This window comes from Pinus tabuliformis, chromosome 5_1 (assembly GCF_031772625.1).
Source record: "Pinus tabuliformis cultivar Carrire ecotype Pingquan chromosome 5_1, CPIR1, whole genome shotgun sequence".
Classification (NCBI taxonomy): domain Eukaryota; kingdom Viridiplantae; phylum Streptophyta; class Pinopsida; order Pinales; family Pinaceae; genus Pinus; species Pinus tabuliformis.
This window is the reverse complement of record NC_142305.1, coordinates 944706739-944727210: the sequence shown is the minus strand read 5'-3', so window position 1 is coordinate 944727210 and position 20472 is coordinate 944706739. Positions and strand designations below refer to the sequence as shown.

Genomic DNA, 20472 nt, shown 5'->3' with positions numbered 1-20472 from the left:
TAGAGGCCATTTCTAGCCTCCTTGGTTATGTGTTTTTTTTTTATCTCTATATCATGATCATGTATGTATTGGACAATGCACTGGGAGCCATTTTGATATAATGGATATATTCATGAGCCTACTTTGATCATATGTTGTCTTCTATCTATATTCTAATGTTGTGTGTTTGGAAACATGAATGAAAATCTTTAAAATTATGTTTTTTTATAAAAAAATAAAAAAATTAATGTATCTTTTACAACAACCGAGTCATTGAAATCGAGCTGACCGAGTCATTGAAATCGAGCTGACCAAGTCAATACCGAGTCGGAGTCGGAGTCAACCCTCGACCGAGTCAAAGTTCGAGTTAGAGTTTTAAAACATTGGAATCTAGACCCTCAAAACCCACTTTTCTTAAGTTATGTGGAAAATGTGGCAATAAATTAGCCCAACAACTAAATAAATGGAGAAAAATAAATATCCACACATGCTCGACTAATGTGGAAATGAGGTGGAAATTTATCTAAAGGTCAAAGTTGAGTTACCAAGTGATGTGGAATCCACATAAGCCACAAATCAAGAAATCATTTTTTTTGTGGAGAAGACAACAAGTTCTAGTGACAAGATCCACGATTTGAGGAAGTTAACTCGAGCTTCAAGGAGATATCATGAGTTGACTTGAGATTGGATTGTAGTTTACCTGAGTGAGGTGGAAAGTGGTCTCCTACCACTCCACTTCACTCTCCCACATGTCTTCTCATCTAATTCGAGCTCCCCCATTAAGGATTCTGCGGGGCCTCTAAGGAAGAATTCAAGTTGCCACTTGGGAAATTCGAATTCGCATGAAGTAGCATTGGGATTGTTACCTATTTGTCTTGGGATTGTCACCATTTGCCTTGGGATTGGCTCCCAAGCTTCTATATAATGGAGTTATGGGCTCTCACACATGAGATCCATTTGTTACGAGTTATTGTGCTTGGGAAAAAACTCTGCTCTTATGTATACTTGTTCTCAATTGCAATAAAAGACTTTGGGGTTCATTAATGAGTAGTTGTTCCATTGGAGTATGATGATTGGCTCACTATTGGTATAATTTCCTTTGCTCATGCTTTGATTTATTTTATTTCTATATGCTCTTGTAGATTTGTTAATGTAAAGCTATCTTACATTGAAAATTGATTTAGGAGTATGCTCTAGGTGTAGAAATCTCTAACTATTTTCCAATCAATTTCTAGAGTTTTATTATCATTGCTTATTTTCTAAATCTATATGGAACTAATATTGAATTGAAGTTTTGTAGAGGAAAATCTTGTTGGATCAAATATCAAGCGTGAGGGGAAGTCTTTGGAGGACCAACCCACTCTTGAAACATTTTCTAAGGAGCTCTGATTGGTTCTTTGAATTCCATAGTTTATCTTACGCAGTGATTTTCTTGCAAAGATTTCCCTGGACGTAGCTTGTATACAAGCAAATATTTCTTAATTTAAATCTCTTCAAAAAATTGTGGTTTCATTGATTTATTTAGCTATTTAAGAGCATTTCCCAAACTAGACAAGTGATGGGGTTCACTCCCATCATTTGATTTGGTTTTTGTATATTATTTTGTATCATATTTACATGTTTTTCTACATTAATTTTGTGTTAGTTTTGCAGTCCATAGTTGGAGTTTTTGATACAAGCGTCTTAAGGAAAGACTATTGAACTCTAACTAATTTTCTTGTAGGACCTCTCAAGCATCCAAGATTTATTTCAAGGAGACCGTGGGCACTAGAAGGAGCTGCAAATAAGTTTCAAGGAGACTCTAGGCCTTTTTGGATATTGTAATTTACATATTTTAGAAAGTTCTCATTGTCCCTTGAGGTTGCTATTGTTGGAGGGATATTATAGCTATTTCTAGCTCCAAATCTTGTACTAATTCCCTTCATCTTTTGGGCAGTCCTCTAAGAGGCTTTAAATCCATTGTAATATCATAATAAAATATCTCTTTTTCTTGTGGGAGCTTGGGTTTACCCAAGGCATCCTTTCTCCTTTTTTAGGAGGAGGATTTTGTGTGGGTGGATTAATTTTGCATCTTTTCTTTCTTTCATTTTTAGCTCATTTTGCATGCTTTAAAATTAACACAACTTCACCATTACATTTCAATTTCTAAGTTAAATTTTGCTACAAGTTTCACTTGATGCTTTGCATTTCATTCTTGCTTTGAAGTACAAGTTGATATTTTGCTTTAGAGCAACTCATTTCTTACATGCAAGTATTTGGAGTTATGTGGCAAGTTTAATTTAGTTGCTTAACAATTTGCTTTCTTTGGGATACAATTGCCTCACTATAGGCTCATTTGTTATTTTGCTCACTTATTTTCCAAGCATATTTTACAAGCAAACATTCACTTTTTTAGCTTCATCTCATTTTCAATTGCTACAATTTTATGGTTTGTGGCATTTACTTGGAGCAATTTGCAATTCCATTTATTTATGAAGCTTATGCTTATATGTCTCGTACAAGTTTAAGGACAAAATTTCAAGTTATATCATTGTGAGCACTTTCATCTACTTGAGGCAATTCCTCTTTTGCAAAGAAAACTTACTTGCATCAGTTTAATTCATTTTCAAGCTAATTTCCTTTTCCAATTGAAGTTACATTTGCAATTTACTTTGAGCACTATCTCATTTCCATTATTGAAGCATTGCAAATCTCTTTTGGGAAAACTTACTTGCATAGCATTAAGGCATTTTAGCATAGTTTGCATTTTAACTCAATCAACCTCCAAGCATAAGCTTGGTTGATAGACTTAATAGGGAAAAGACTTTTTTGGAAAATTCTTCTAACTGGTACGAAGTAAGGTAAAAAGTGTGTGACCCTGCAGTTATGAAGGTGGTTTGTCCCCTTGTAGGAACGAAGGCAAATGTTGGCTTGTAAGACTTAGAGGAAGGGTATCGTTAACAACACCATTGTGCATAGTTGCGGGGGAGCGCCACCCCCCCCTCCTTCGAACCCGCTCCCGAATCGCGCTCCGGGCCGGAGCGGCTCGGGAGCGCGCTCCCTAAAAAAATTTACGCTCCCTGCCCTGTTCGGGAGCGATCGCTCCATCGCTCCCGGAGCGATTTTTAACGCCTGGGAGCGATCGGGGTGCGATCGCTCCCGGGCGTAAAAAATCGCTCCGGGAGCGATCCGGCGGAAAAATTTTCCGCGGACGCCAAAAAAATCAAATTTTAATTTATTTTTTTTGGTTTTAAAAGCCCAATGGGCCTAAAAAAATTTCATTGTGACTTCATTGAGCAAGAGTTTGGAGCAAGAGCAAGAGCAAAGGAGCGAGGAGCAAGTGCTGAGGAGCGAGGAGCAAGTGCCAAGGAGCGAGGAGCAAGCTTGCAGAGGTAAGTAACTTAGTAATTTAGTTAGTTTAGTTAGTTAGGTAGTGATTTAGTTAATTTAATTTAGTTTATTGAGTTTAAAAATCATAAATTTAAATTAAATTAACATATTAAATTAATTAATCCCAATAAATTAAATTAATTTGCAGATTCAAGAATCAAAACCCTACAAACATCAAACACCATGGACCTGGCTATATTTCTTGGCATTTTCCTCTTCCTGGTCCCTTTTATGGTTATTATGGTGCTGGATAGTAGGAAACGGAGGGGCCAAACTGAAGAGGGGGATGAAGAAGCTGGAGAAAGTCAAATTGGTGAAAACCCCGGTGAGGAGGAGCTGGAGGAGGGTGAACATGACCCTCAAAAAACTAAACAAGACCAAACTCCATTATGGAAATATGTTAACAGGGCTGAAACAGGGAGAGGGGGTGGAACCACTAAATTTCATTGCCCCCATTGCAACATTGATTACACAGGTTCATACACCCGTGCTAGAAGACACCTCTGCGGGAAAAGGCCATAGGATGGAGACAAACAAATAGGAATCAAAACTTGTACAGCAGTGTCAGCAGCGGATAGAGCCAAATACATAAGGGAAGAGGAGGAAGCCCAATACAAATCAAAAAAATCAAGGGGTTTCTTTGAACCAAGCTCACAATCACAAAGAACTCCTTCAGCATCCTCCCAAGGCAGTGGATATGGAGGCACAGGGTCATCATCTTTAAGGCGTAGAACCATATCAGATTTCCTTGATGAGGGGTGTAGGAATGATGTGGATTCAAAGGTTTACAGGTTTCTCTATGCATGTGGGATACCATTCAATGTTCTTTGCTCACCTTATTGGCACGAAATGGTTTCTGCCATAAATGATGCCCCTAAAGGATACAAGAGCCCTGGGTATGACAAGGCAAGAACCGTTGGCCTTGATCATGAAAAAGCAAAAATATCACATTCTTTGAATAGAATGACAAGTTCTTGGACTGACCATGGGGTGTCCATTGTATCTGATGGATGGACAAATGTAAAAGGCAAGCCATTGATAAGTGTTCTTGCTGTGTCTGTTAGTGGTCCCATCTTTCTAGCTGCACATGATTACTCAGACAAGTTCAAGACCGCCATCAACATTGCAGAAGCATTACTTGAAACAATTGAGCATATTGGCCCATACAATGTCATCCAAGTCATCACGGATAATGCTCCTAATTGTAAGGCAGCGGGAGCAATTATTGAGGATAAATTCCCGAACATATTTTGGTCTAGATGTTTGGTTCACACATTGAACCTTCTATTGCATGATATTGTCAAGAACAAAAATGAACAATACCAATGGATTGGTGATTTGTACAAGAAAGGCAAACAAATGATAAAATTTATTACAAATCATAGCAATACCCATGGCCTTTTCCGCAGTCACTCGAGATTGGAGTTGTTGAAGATTGCGAAGACCAGATTTGGTAGCTATTACCTCACCTTCAGGCGCCTTTTGAAGGTAAGAGAGGCATTAGCTAGCATGGTATCAAGTCCACATTGGCAGGTATTAAAGGAAAGGGCTACAAATGTAGCTGACATGGCAGGTTTTGAAATGGTGGAGGAGGCCGCTCTTGATGGGCAGTTTTGGACAACTGTGAGGCAGGTATTGGATTTCACCAAGCCAATTTATCACATGATTCGGTTTGTAGATACAGACAAACCAGTGATTGGCGAGGTGTATGAGCAAATGGATACCATGTTGGGGGAAATAAAAGACATTGTTCATGATAGAGATCCCAACTTGTACAAACTGATTCATGATTGTGTGTGTGAACGGTGGAATAGGCTTAATCTTCCACTACATTGCTTGGCGTATATCTTTACGCCAAAATACTACTCTACATCTTGGTTGGGCCAACCTGTAGCAGGGGGTGGGGTTAGGACCAAACCCCATTTAGATCCAGAGGTAACTAAAGGATATTTGGAAGCATTAGAAAAGTTGGTACCTGACAGGGAGGAATGTGCAGTTGTGCGCCTTGAAATAGGCAGATACTTCAGTGGCACTGGTTTGTATGGTAACTTCCATGCAATGGACGACAGAGATAGATTTGATACTCTCACATGGTGGGAAACATATGGCGGGCATGGACTTTTGCCAAAATTGGCAAAAAAAGTTCTTTCACAGGTTGTAAATACTTCTGAGAGGTGTTGGAGAACCTACAGCTACATACATAATGTGAAAAGAAACAGACTCAATGAAAACCGAGCAGAAAGCCTGGTTTATGTGCACTACAACTTGAGGTTGTTGAGTCATTACTGTGATCGGGCTTATGAGGATCCCACATATAAAATTTGGGACAATCACCCAGAGGATGACAATTTGGAGGATGGCATTGTACATATTGAAGAACTGGAAGAGGAACTTGTAAGGGATGAAGATGAAGCAGCTGCAGCAGCCATGCCACCTCCACCTCCACCTCCACCATCCAGTAGCAGTGCTCGAGGTCCGAGTCTTGTTCCTTTGTTGTCGCCACCTCCATCTACACCCTCACGTGGAGGTTCTAGTTCTGGTCGTCGGTCTGTGCGGGAGACTCCTAGAAGACCACCACGACCTGCTTATACTCCTGGAGACTCTCGTGGCAAGGGCCACATGTAGATTCTGATTTACAGTTTACTTGTCTTTTTTAGTTTCTATTAGACTTTAGTTTTCATAACTATTGAGTTTTGAGTCCTTGACTCTTGACTCTTGACTCTTTCATATCATAATGATATTTTTTGTAAACAATATATCACTGTGACAATGAAAATTTGAAGTTTGAAGTTGGGCCTTGGCAATTATAACTCATTGGTAATGATGTGAATTATGAATATGATGCTTCGTGAAAGACTAAAGTTGTTTCATTTCATTTCATTATTCATGTTTCATTTTATAAATTTATAACATTTCATATCATGTTAACAGTTAGAAGTTAGGATTTAGAAATATCTTAGATATTACTTCTTGTAATGGTTAAACTTAGCTTACAAGTACAACTTTGGTGATCAATGATGATAAATGTTATTGAATTTTCAATTTTGAAAGCTTGAAGTTGAAACTTTAAGATTGAATTTGATGAATCATGATTCATGAGACTCAATATGTTGCAGTTGTAATATGTATTTTACTAACTTGTGGACATGGTTGATGACGATTATAATTTCTAGATGATTGATGTGATATGGTTCAATGATCAATCTATGTTTTTTTATGTTTTTTATGTCTAATTCATCATTCTACATGTTTTTGTTGACATATATGTATCAAAAATTAAAAAATATAAAATATATATATATTTTTAAAAAATCGCTCCCAAACCGGGAGCTTCTAAAAATGGTCGCTCCCGCTCCCATTTTCGCTCCTGCTCCCCGCTCCCGCTCCCGCTCCCAAGCAACATGGCCATTGTGTCCTCAACCCCTCCTTCTTACAGTCACCCCAATTTTTACGCTTTGGCAAGAGTTGAAGAGTGCATTTCATATTTATTCTTTTCAAACTATTTTACTTGCAATTTATTTATATGTTTGTCATGACGAAAATGCCTTGAATTGATTATTTTGTTATATCTCATTTGGGAAAGTACCACATCTTTCATTTTGCAAGTGATGTTTTAGCTTATTTTCATTTTGCAAGTTATTTTATATTGCTTCTTTACACGCTTAGAATTGTGAATGGTTATACTTTGAAAGCATTTTTTTGAAATTAATTTTAAATCTTGCAAGTGATATCATCTTTTTCTAACATCTATTTGATTGGCAGGGTTACTTATGTTTCATTTTGAAACATTTCATTTCTAGAGAAAACATTATTTATTTTGAAGCAATATTGAAGGCACTGGTTTTATATGCTCATCTTTTATTTATGTGTTGATGGTTATTTAAGTACATTTCATTTCATATTGCTCGTTATATTTGCTCATAATCTCAAGTAATCCAAATTAACCTTTTACATCTCCTAGAAACCTCACATCTCCTTTTAACTTAGCTTTTCATTTAGGGACCACCCCCCTTAGCTTACCTATGAGAGAGCTTTAATAGAGAGAGTTTGGGAATAGGTGACAACCCCATCTCTTAGTTTTGCCACCAGACCACACCTTGTGGGGCTTAGGGTTTTTTTCTCACTAACTTAGGTGTGTGCGCTAGGCGGCAACAACAAAACCTAATCCATATGATGCCCTAGTTTTCTCAGCATGAGGCAGGGTTTTAAGGGGCAACTTTTTTGGCTGTTGTAAGACTTCCCGCATGAACAAGGAATTTGGTAGACTGCTGAACCTATCATGGGGTCATACTTATCTTTGGTTGATTGGGATATCTGCTTAAGAGTTTTATGGGGTTTAAATATGGTTTTTATGTTCGTTTTGGCTAAGATCTTAGCAATGAGATCAGTGGTTCCTTTCAAGTATGGGAGAGAGACTTGGCCATAAGGAGGAGAGGAAACAAAATGGTTGGACTTAGGATTGGAGGTGACCTAAAATGCTTTATTGATGTGAGAGGAGGTGTAGCCATTGGCTTTGTATGATTGAATCAGGCGGGATTTTTCTTGAGGCCACCCTCACCAACTTGTGTAGTAGTATTAGTGTGGAATATTTGAGATTAAGGAGAGTGTATTTTTTACATTTCACCACAATTAACGTTATTTGTAATTTTATGTTATATTTCTAGGTTTAGTTAGGGCCAACCTATTAAACTCAATGTTGGCTTAATAACCCCTATTGTGGAAAGCACCATACCTCTTAAGTATATATAAACATTGTGACCTTTCATTCATGGTTATAAAAGTGATTTGGCCTAAGGGCACCATAAAGCCTTGCACTCTCTTGTTGCTAGTTTCTCTCTCTACGGATTTTTATACAGAACTCTTATTTGTATTTTCACACATTGTGATCTTTCGTTCATTCTTATAAAAGTGATTTAGTCTAAGGGCACCATAAGGCCTTGCTATCTCTTTTTCTTGGTTTGCTCCATCTTGTGCTTGGTTATTTCTCTCTCTAGTGAACTTGTGCTAGGGTTTGTTTCTCTCTCTAGAGCTGCACCTCTCTTGGCTGCCATAGAGCTGTTTGTCTCTTTATTCATTTCAGAGTTTGGGTTGGTTTTGGTTCAGTTCGATTCTCTTGCTAACACTTGTGAATCTTAACAGTTGGTTCGAAAATAAACATAAAAGTTGTGGCATTTATAAAACACATTCTTATGGCATTGATGGATTAAATACCTCATTAGTTTGATATTTGACAGTATTGTCAAACACTGACAAGTCCAACAAGTGGGCTATCTTGGCTTTGAAAAACTTTTGTCCGTCGCATCCTTTGCGGAATGTTGTCTCTTTTCTCTATCTCTTCATATGTCTAGGTTTCATAATCTCAGTTTAGTGCAGACAGGTCTACCTCACATGGTTTAGGTATCGAATATTCAATGCCAATGCTTTCATATTATAAACTTTTGCATGCTCGATATTAGGTATTGAGTTCACTTCTTTTAGCATTGAGATGCTGCTTGAATGTTTTCCCAAGTGTTTCCATTGCAAGAATGATTGGTCTTCTCCTTCAGGCAAATTCAGTTATTCCTTTTGCTCAATTCCTTCACTGAACTCAATGTAGAGGATTTTGGGACCCAAACTTTCAAAGGACTGCACTATTATGAGCCAACAATATGATGGCCACTGATAATATTTATTATAGGCTCATTAGAATTGATTTCTTTGCATACTGTCACCTTTTGCAGGTTCCAGATGTCTATAAGGAAATGAGTCTGGCTGGGTGCAAACCAGATCAAAAAGCTAAAGGTATGCTGCGTTCGGCTCTGCGGTTCATGACGCAAAGTTCCAAATCAGTGTGAAGCAGCATATAAAATTTCAGTTGGAAAGATTCGTGTTGTCTATCATCCTTGCTGATCACAGAGTACATGGTTCTAAAAGGTTTTCCAGCAGTCATTAAAAGGTCAGTAATTTAGGATGCTTCTCGGACTGATTTTTGATAAAGAGGATACACATCAAAAATGACAAATGCCTGATGCATAAATTACTGCCCTTGTGGGATCCACGTTGTTTCTATATATCAAAAGGGAATGGCCTCGTTTACTCCCTTCTTATCTGAAACATGTCACATAAAATGTCCATACACAATGGAAATGTTTCTGGCTTGATAGGAAAAAGCCTGAAGGGCACTGACTGGGAACATTCCAATTATTCTCCCATTCAGGATGCATACTCCTTAGGTTAGTCGTTCTGCTTTCTGGGATGTTGACACATGGAATGGTCCAAAACACCATGTATGTTCCTGTTTTGATACGGAATATATGCATTGACTAATTTGCGTTGCATTTCCCATCCTGGGAAGCATTCCTTGTGTTTTTCAGAATGTTCAAATTTAATATTAATGTGATCTCCGTGCAATTTTTTTTAATCTGGAAGGATCTATTTTTCATTGGTTTGTACTACTTCATATAGTATACCATGTTTGATGGTGCTTAATAAAGCCAAAAGCATTCTTTGTGACCCAACATTCATTATAGATTGATAATTTAAACCATTTCAGTTAAGGTTTGACCTAATTTTGCAAATTTAACACTCGTACTGTTAAAATATGGAAATATTTTTTTTCCTCAAATGTTCCATGTAACATCTAATTTGTCATAATAACTCTGTAGTCTAGCTTAATTACTCTGGTTAAATGGACACACTGCAATATTCTCTCAATTCAATTTATTAAACCTTAGAAGAAGGCTATATAATCTCTTTGAAGGAATGGTGTCATGTCAAAGCAATTGGTATATGTCAGGAGATATACTACACAACCTATCATGTCACCATCAAATAATGTGCTGTAAATTGACTACAAATTAGATTGACATGGGAGGGAAGAAATTGGTGCTGCTTTAATTAATTAATCTATTTAGTTTAGTTAAGACAGCTATCTTTTTTATGTCTTGCTTAACACATCTTATCTACATGTACATCTGATGCTTCGGTGCACTGTGTAGAAGATTCATCCCAAAAGCTCACATTTAGCTGATGTCTGGAGATATTTGCAGTCCACACTGCCATTTTCACCGCTGTTAGCATGTATCAAATTGGAGAGGTGTGGTCTGGGTGCACTGAAAACAAAAGATGGAACGAACTCTGTTTTGTGTATATGCTGCTAATATCAGCTTATTTTCCAACAGGGTAATTAGTGTTCTATTATGCCCAGCTTGCATAAGTCATTTAATATATCTATATAGTTTATAGTATTTTCTTGTTAGTCAGGACTCAGTATGATGATAGCTTAACATGTGGGTAAGGTATTATTGGTTTTTTTGGACTTCATATATTACTTCAGAGGACAAATAAGTACATCAACATTAATATATTATGATATGGGTTTTCAAAGCACACCTTTCCAGATTAAGTGATATTATTGCCCAAAGTGTTGTATGAAAGCTGAGATGTTTTTCATACGAGAACCATGATTTTGTATTTGATATTGGTAGCTAGCTTGCTAGAAGGACAAACCTTATGAGTGCTGATCATATATGTATGGCAATGGGTTTAATTGTAAGCATTGAAATCAATGTTGCTTAGGCATTTTGGGGTAAGTTTTATGTATACGACCAATTGTTTTGTGGTCCATCAGAGAGGGAAACTTTGCAGTTGATCTTTCTTAAAACTGATGACAACACTTGTAGAATTCATTCTTGGTTTGCTTAATATTGGTATTGGAAATTTATCCAGACATCTTGTCATTGAGGTATAAATTGTTCTTCCACTCCAAGCACCTTATTTTTTACATTACAGATTTATAATTGTTGAGATATAACCACATTTGTTCAGTTGGATGGCTATGCTACTATTAATTTGTTGTTGGGGGCTTTATATGTTATCTTTTACCATAAACCTCAGGTACAACAATAATATGCTTAGGTTTGAAATATCTAGTCTTTTTTTCCTTTTAAAATTTGACGACAAGATATACAACTTTTTTGGTTGTTTGAAGCATAGTTGAAAAATCAGTGATTTTTGGCCAATATCGCAAAAAATTGCAATGTGAAACCCTCGCTCAAAATTTCTTAAAAAAATTGTGATGTTTGGGAAAAAAATTGAACTACGAGATTTTTTTCAAAAAATGAAAAAATTGTGAAAAAAAATGGCATCATATTGGAAAAAATTGCCTGACGCAGATTTTGGGGTTTTAAAGGCCGTTTTTTGGTTTCTTTTGGGTCATTTCTCTTTATAGCTGCTGGGGAATGAGAGGAAGGGGTTAACCATCATCAACGACCAGTTTTCGAAGGGCCAAATCATTTTTTTCATTACCGTCATTTGTTTATTTATTGGTGCATGGATCAATTTTTATCTGCCTATGGTGTTGATTTTCTTAGATCTGAGGTATTTCTTCAAATTCCACCCTCAACCATTTTTTTTTCTAGATTTATGCAGGGTTTTCAAAGTTCATGTTGCTTGCCTTGTATTATCATTTTTCATGGCTCAGAGAATGATCAAGAGGTTTTTTTTATTCAAGTGTCCTATTTTTTATCCAGCAGGTTGTTTCTTTTCCAATCAATGTTTGATGTTCATTTTTTTGGCCCTAGGTTTCAAGTTGGAAGTTGAGTATTGCCTTGCCAACATGTCGAAGGCATTAGACCCAATTTGGCAGCGTGGTGAACATAAAGATGGCACAAACTGATAAAGATTGTCTTTTAAGTTGCGTGGCCAACATATGACGGCAAAAGTTAGCCAGTGGAAGTTCCACTTGGCTCAAATCCCGAGGCATGATGTTGGGATTTGTAATATATCAACCCTAGAGGTTATGCAGATTACCCATATTGCTTTTTATGAAAAGGATAAAATGAAGGAAGAGGTAACTGCTACCAAAGCTGAACTTGCCGCTGGTAGATTGGCTAGATCTTCAAGAACCACAAGCAGATTTGAGACTTAGGGCAGTGAGAGGGACTGCATGATATCACTTTCCATAAAGACCTCACCTTTCTTTGTTTCAAGAATCCAAGGCATGAACTTCCATTTGGTTAGTGGTTAAAAGAAAGGAGAAGCAAGAACTAAACGGGGTTGTGTGGAGATGTCTTTTCTATAGTGATATACTCTTGACCATCACAAAGACCGATCCTTTTTTCTAGCCAGTATGTGATGCTATCGCTATTGTTTCTCCAGGGTATAAGTGCCCTACCTATGAGGAGTTGCGGGTGCCAATTCTGCTAGTGAAAAAGACTGGAATCAATATTAGAGTGAAGGACCCAAAAAAGTCATGGGAGTCCACTAGATGCGTAGTGATATTTGATGGTTGGATAGATATAAGGTTGGGCTCCTTCCTAATTTCTTGGTACATTGTCCTAGGGGTAAAATGTTTATTAAATCCATTGATGCATCAACACATGTTAAATATGCAATATTGTTGTGTGAACTCATGGATGGGTTCATTCAAGAGATTGGCTTGTAACATGTTGTGCAAATCATAATAGTTAATGTATCTAATTATGTGGTTGTTGGGAACTTGTTGCTAATGGAGAGACATCCCACAATGTTTTGGCTCCATGTGCTTCTCATTGCCTCAATTTGATGCTTGAAGATGTGGAAAAAATATCCTTCATTAAGATGGTCATTTATTAGGTTAGGAGAACCACAAAATTTATTAGAACCATACATTTGTCCTTTAGCCTCATGAGGGAATTCATAAGAAGCAGGGAGTTGTGCCCTACAATCACTGATTTGCCAACAACTTCATTTCTCTACAATCACATGATTTTCCAACTTCATTTCTCTTCAGTCTTTGCTTCAATGTAAGTTTGATTTGAAGCAAATGCTTGTTTATGTTGAGTGGCGTGATTGTGCATTCAATACTAGACAAGATGGGAAAGCCATCGTTAAACTAGTGTACAGCAAGCCCTTCTAGGAAGGAGTGTAATAAATGGGCATGGTTATTGAACCTTTGGTAAAGGTTCTCTACTTGGTTGATGGGGATAAGCCCATAATGGGAAACCTATATGAAGCCATGGATAGGGCCAAAGAAGCTACTTGATCTTATTATGCGGGCAAGGGTATCCTTGAATATGATAAAATACATGATGATATGGATTTGGTTGGTAGTCTATGGAGTAGGGTGCTCCATTGATTCATTTATCTAGTAACACTTCCCCTCAACCCTATCTATGCCTACTCATGCAACTTTGATTTTGATGGTGAGGTGATTGAAGGGATTTTGAGATGTCTCTAGAAGATGGTACATGATGTTGGTGCTCATAGAACAATTAATCACAAGAAGGAGATGTATTCAGATGCTAGTGGACTATTTGGATTTGTTAATGTTGTTAATGAAAGGAGTATTTTGATGGCATGCAAGCCACTAGAATTTAGAACTTTAATTTTGTTTATTTGAATGTTTAATTATGCTTTAATGAAATGTAATACAAGCCCTTTCTTTTTTCCTCTCTTATTTGTTGTGACGTTTAGTGGTTTAGTGTTGAGATTTGTTGATTTCTGGTAGCATTGGATGTGCTTTAAGCCTCAAAATTTGCAGGGAGGCTAGGACACATGTATTCCATAATACCCATAAATCGTTTTGGGAAATTCCACCCGGAGAAGGTTTTATTAAAATAATTAATTATTTTTAAATGGATGCCTAAGTCACTTAGAAAATTAAAATAATTAAAGGGTAAATTAAAATGGGGGTGTAACTTCTAGAAGAAGATGAGGATCAAGCTAAAATGATTTGAGCCATTGATTAGAATCTAATCTGGGCCGTTGGTTACTCATCGAGAAGATTATAAGAAGAGGCTTGATGGGCATTTGGAAAACACATCGAGTGGGAGATCAAGAGATCGATTTCTCAAGAGAGTAGCACAACAGTTGTCGGAGAAGTGATCGAGGTGATTTCTTGTAGTGGGGAAAAAATAGTTTTCCGGTTGGAAAGTTTTTCTGATCCAGGGATACATTGCAGAGGAGGCAGAGAGAGATCCAGAAGAGGCAGCGCAGAGCCACACTAGGCAGCGTAGAGCCACGCTGAGGCAGCGGAGACACTGAGAGGAGATTTGAATTTTGTTGGAGATTACGAGCTCTAGAGCCAGAAGTCGGGGTGTGAGATCGAAAGGGCAGAAAGTCAAAGTTCCAGAGGAAAATCGATTAGCCAAAGGAGTGATGTAGTCCCCAGAAGCTATGATGCAGAGCAACGTTATGATTGTGTAGAGGCAGCTAGGGGCTAGCCATTCAGTGGTTGGATTAGTACTGGATTGCCAATGATAGTGTGAGGTATATCTTTCTCATCTTTTTGTCAATCAAATTCTCTATATCAGATAGCTAGTAAGGCATCCAAAGATTGTATTAAAAAACTATTGCATAATAATACTAACCCTCAGCTGCTGCACCTGTTTTCCCACATTCGGTTTTTTCGAGGACACTGGTCTAAAAACAACGGTGCCACTTTTGTGTGTTATTTCTTTCTTGCTCGGATTCTTGTTTCCGCATATTATTTAAAGTTGTGAAGGTTGTAGTTGTATTTACTTCGATATTTACAGTAGAACAAAACAAATAACTTGCATGGATTAACAAGTAGGAGAAGTAATATCAGTTTACTGTAGTAATGATTCGAGGATTCTTGAATTTTCACATGGTATCGGCGCACAGGTCGAGCAAGAGAGCAGATCGAACGAGCCCAACGCTGAAGAGGAGGGAGATCGAAATGCTGCATAGGCAGCAGATCGAATCCCTAAAGGGATTGCGCAGTCCAAGCCAGGAGGGAAAGAGTCTCAAGGAAGATCTCTCTCTGAGTGAGTCGACAAAGAGGTAAGATTTCTAGATCGAGATTTGTCAGCAGCAGAGGGAGCAATGCAACAACAGATTCAACGTAGAGCAGTTTTCTGCAGCAGTTGTTGGCGCAGAAAGACGTCAAAAGAGGGAAGGAAACACTACTTGAGGGAATTTTCTCCTCAGAGAATTCCTAGCCAGGGAATTCGATTTCTCATTTGCTGAGCAACAATAGAGAGGAGCAGATCTACTAACTCTAGCAGGGAGTGCGTAGGCCAGCCCAACAACACAGAGGAGAGAGGAGGCAATTTGACATTTTGTTGGCAGAGATGGCAACTAACAGGTAGAGAGATCGAGATTGATTGGATGGAGCATCCAACTATGTGATCTGGAAGGCTAGGATCTCATGCCTTCTGTATGAGCATGATCTCAAGATGTATGTCGATAGTGTGGTAGTTGTACTCGATGATGCAGATCCACTAAAGAAGTACAAGGTTGAGATGGCGAAGGCCAAGCGGTTAATCCTCGATGGAGTGAGGGATCACGTTGTATGTCACATCGTTGTCAAAGGGATGGCAAAAGAGATGTGGGATCACTTGGCTGCGCTATATCAAGGATCTTCCGAGCAGCAGAAGATGTACTTGGAGGAGAAGCTGAAACCAACAAGGATGGAGAAAAGGGAACACATTGATCCATTCCTATCAAAGCTTCAGGAAGTCCGAGATCAGTTGGCAATTGTAGGATCAACACCTCAACCTACAAAAATGGTGAGGTTGGCCCTGAATTCAATCTCAGAAGAATGGCAAGTATTTGTCTAGAGTATCCTGGGTAGAGAGAGATTGTCAGATTGAGAGGGAATGTGGACCACATCTTCAGTAGGAAGAGATGAGGCGAGACTTAGTCAAGTGCAAACTTGATGGCAACAACAACAGTGGGACAAAGCCCAAGGAGGAGGAAGAGAATGCAACGCCTGCATCAAAGGGGCAACAAGAGCAGAAGAGGCAAAAGAAGGACGTCTCGAAGATCAAATGTTTCCAGTGTGGTGAATTTGGTCACTACGCTACACAGTGTCCTCTCAAGAAGAAGGACAAGGATGAGAAACATGATCTACAGGCTGCAACTGCAAAGATCGCAGAACAGGAGTTTGTCATTGTTAGACCAAACAATGCGCAACGGAAATAAAAATAAACATACATACACAGCACATACAAAAATCACAAAACCATAACACAAATATTTTAACGTGGTTCACCCAACCAATCTAGGCTACATCCACCAGAATAGAGGCATCGACAATCTTATTATTCAACAGGAGATTACAACAATTTTAATTCTTCACACATTCTTTTAGCTCACCCTATTTTCTCTACACTCACACAATCTTCTACGGGATTACATTCTTATAGCTGGAGTATAAAACTGAATCATAAATTCCCTCACAACAAATATAGGATGCATTAACTCCTCCTCAAAAAATACTGGAGCTAATATAGCAACTAATCCTATTGTTGTCACATACATGAGATTGTTTCCAAATATAATTAAAACAGAAAATCTCAACAACCTCCACCTTGACAACAATTAGCCTGATACCCTATTCATTTATTATTTTTATCTTTTCTGCAAGCCAAGATAAGCCAGACACCAACGTAGCTTCTCTAACAAAACTGGTTTCGTGAACATGTTTGCACAATTTTTCTTCGTATGCACTTTTTCAAGAGAAACACTCCTTTCAGTGATAACCTGTCTTACAAAATGGTACTTGATAGGTATATGCTTAGATTTACTATGATAGGCCGGATTCTTAGCCAAATGAATTGCACTTTGACTATCACAAAATAACTTGATGTTGTCCTGTAACCTACCAAACTCACCAATCAAACCTTTCAACCAAACCGCTTCTTTGCAAGCATGCGAAGTAGCTATGTATTCTGCTTTAGTAGTGGATAAAGCAACAATATTCTGTAGCTTTGACATCCAGCTAATAGCTCCACCTGCAAGAGTAAAGACATACCCTGAAGTTGACCTTCTCTTATCCAAATCACCTACAAAATCGGAATCAACATATCCGCAAACAAATTCACTACTTCTGTTATAAGTGATAGCCACAGCTTACCATTGCTCTTGTCTCTGAAAATCTCCATGCCCAAAATTTGTCTTGCTACTCCTAGATCTTTCATATCAAATGTCCTAGCCATCTGAGCCTTTAACCTGTTTATCTTTGTTATGCTTTTGCTTGCTAAAAGCATATCGTCAACATATAACACTAAGATAATGAACATGCCATTACTTAATTTCTTAAAGTAAACACAATGATCATATTCACTTCTTATATAATTTTGACTCAACATGAAAGAATCAAATTTCTTGTACCATTGTCGAGGCGATTGCTTCAGACCATACAATGATTTCTTGAGCCTGCAGACAAATTTCTTGTTGCGATCTTGAACAAACCCTTCTGGTTGTTCCATGTAAATCTCCTCATCTAAATCTCCATGTAAAAATGCAGTTTTAACATCTAGTTGCTGTAATTCTAAATCAAGTAAGGCAACTAATGCTAATACAATTCGAATTGAAACAATTTTTACAACTGGTGAAAATATCTCATGAAAATCAATGCATGCTTTATGAGAAAAACCTTTCGCGACCAGCCTTGCTTTGTACTTGTCCTTTGAACCATCAACACCCCTTTTCAATTTGTACACCCATTTACATCCCACAGTTTTTCTGTCTTTAGGAAGTTCTACCAGATCCCATGTGTCATTCTTGTCTAATGCCATCATCTCGTCCTTCATAGCTTCTTTCCACTTTTCACTTTTAGAACCTTCTACAGCTTCCTGATAGCACAAAGGTTCATCATCGTTAGCGGTTAAAGCAACTGAAGTAACATAATCATCATACCTTCTAGGAGGACGTTTAATTCTCGTGGAGCTCCTTAAATATGTTTCTGGTACTTTCACAATTTGCTGATTATTATCTGTAGGAACTTCCATGATCTGCATCTGAAACATGTTCATGATCTTCATCTGAAACTTGTTCATGATCTACATCTGAAACTTGTTCATGACTAGCATCTGAACCATGTTCATCTTGATCATCATCAGTATTTGAACTGGTTTCAAACTGAATGTGTTGAAGCTTAGATACATTATCCTATTTCAATTTATCATCTACATCTGAACTTTCAAGTGAGGATTCATTAAATTTAACATCTCTGTTAATGATGATCTTGTGAGTAGTAGGATCCCACAATCTGTATCCCTTAGTCCCATCACCATATCCAACAAAGATATATCTTTTTGATTTAGGATCTAATTTAGAACGCTGATGTTTTGGAACTAGAGCATATGCATCACAACCAAAAACTTTCAGTTTAGAATAATCACAAGGATGACCTTTCCATACCTCTTGAGGAATTTTGCATCCTATTGCAGTTGATGGTGATCGATTTATCAAATAGCAAACTGTAGCAACCGCTTCTGTCCACAATTCCTTCTGCAAATTGGCGTTACTCAGCATACTTCTTGCTCTCTCTAAAAGAGTCATGTTCATGCGTTCAACAACTCCATTTCGCTGAGGAGTATACACAGTGGTTTTATGTCTTTCGATCCCAGCTTCCTTGCAATAATTATCAAATTCCTTTGAAGTAAACTCACCACCATTGTCAGTTCTTAGACATTTAATAGTTCTTCCAGTGATGTTTTCAACTAATGCTCTAAACTATTTGAAAACTGTAAACACATCAGACTTCTTCTTTAACATGTAGACCCACACTTTTCTAGAGAAATCATCAATAAAAGATACAAAATATGACGAACCTCCATATGAGGTTGTAGGAGACGGACCCCAAACATCAGAATGGATATAATCAAGGATTCCCTTACTAGTATGTTTTCCAGTTTTAAAATTTTTCTTGCTTTGTTTCCCAAACAGACAATGTTTGCAGAAATCTAACTTATCAGACTTTAAATTAGGAAGTAACTTACGATCAGATAAAATCTTTAAACCTCTTTCGCTCATATGGCCCAACCTTTGATGCCATAAACGAATAGAATTACTGTCATTTTCAGACACTGTAGAAACATGATCTAACTCTGTTCTTCCTTCCAACTGAAAAAGATTTCCAACCTTCTTTGCTTTCATTACTAGTAAAATTCCTTTATAAACTTTCATTACTCCACCTTGAATAAAGGTTTTATATCCATTAGTGTCTAGTACTCCTGATGAAATGAGGTTTTTCCTTAGTTCAAGTACATGTCTTACATCAGTTAAAATTTTATTTGTCCCATCAAACATTTTAAGCTGAATGGTTCCAATTCCCACAATGTTACATGTGACATCATTTCCCATGTAAACTACGCCATCATTAATTGGTTTATAAGTTTTAACCATTCCCTATGAATACACATGTGATTTGATGCACAAGAATCTAACAGCCAATGTTGATCATGACTAGACAAATCAACTGATAACACTTCATCACTCATACCTGTCTTGGATGCCGAACCTGTATTTGTCTTGTTTGCTTTTTTCTTCTCTATTGAAGAGTCTTCTTTGGATGCTTAGTGTCTCTTCCAACAGTCCTCCTTCAAATGTCCTGATTTGCCACAAAACCATCACTTTTCCTTACTCTTCTTCCCTTTCGATTTTGAATGCGAGTCGCTGTGCTTACTGGAGCGTCTTTCTCTAGAACGACCTCTAGCCATCATTGCTTCTAATGTAGAGGTTTCGGAATTTGACCTCTTCCTTGTTTCTTCGGACAACAAAGCTCCAACAACATCATCAAATTCAAGGGTTTCTGATATACTTAGACTTATAGAAGTAACAAAATGATCTCATGACTCGGGCAACGAGCATAATAAAGTTATAGCTTTATCTTCTAATTCAAATTTTACTTCTATACTTTCTAATTGCACCAGGAGAGTATTAAAGACATTCAAATGATCAGTAATAGTTGTACCTTCCTTCATGCGCAGACTGTACAATTGTCGCTTCAGAAGAATCCTATTGGTTAAGGATTTTTTCATGTACAGCTTCTCAAGCTTTGTCCACAAACTAGCAGCAGTTTTCTCTGACACGATGTTAAACAAAACATCATCCGCCAAACACAGTCAAATATCGCTCAGAGCTCTTCCATCCAATTCATTCCATTCATCATCTGTCATGGTGTAAGGCTGTTTGGATTTTCCCATCAGCGCCTTCGCCACGCCTTGTTGCACAAGTAGATCATGCATCTTCACTTTCCAGATTTCGAAGTTATTTTTGACATTGAACTTCTCGATCTCAAAACGAGCACTTTGAGTTTTTGCCATGTTGTAACAAACAGAATCTCCAATTCCAAATTAAAAATGCCTTTTCTTTATACTATAAAACGCCTCTGTCGTACCGTGTAATTACAAT

General features: G+C 37.7%; 1 protein-coding gene across 6 annotated transcripts in view; it reads left to right on the top strand.

Annotated features, from left to right (window-relative positions):
- LOC149167893 (Pentatricopeptide repeat (PPR-like) superfamily protein) overlaps positions 1-10497 on the top strand; it is a 333744-nt gene extending 323247 nt beyond the window's left edge. The window contains exons 4-5 of one of the 6 annotated variants that reach the window (XR_016260978.1): positions 9069-9283; positions 10377-10497. Coding sequence is in view for 3 of the 6 variants with exons in the window: in XM_089433233.1 (XP_089289359.1) it covers positions 10326-10487 (162 nt within the window). In the remaining 3 variants the exon portion in view is untranslated. Of the gene's footprint in view, positions 1-1702; positions 1831-9068; positions 9749-10325 lie in introns of those variants that run through there. The other 5 variants (XR_016260977.1, XR_016260976.1, XM_089433233.1 and 2 more) reach the window with 5 other exon arrangements.
- Positions 10498-20472: the final 9975 nt, after the last annotated feature.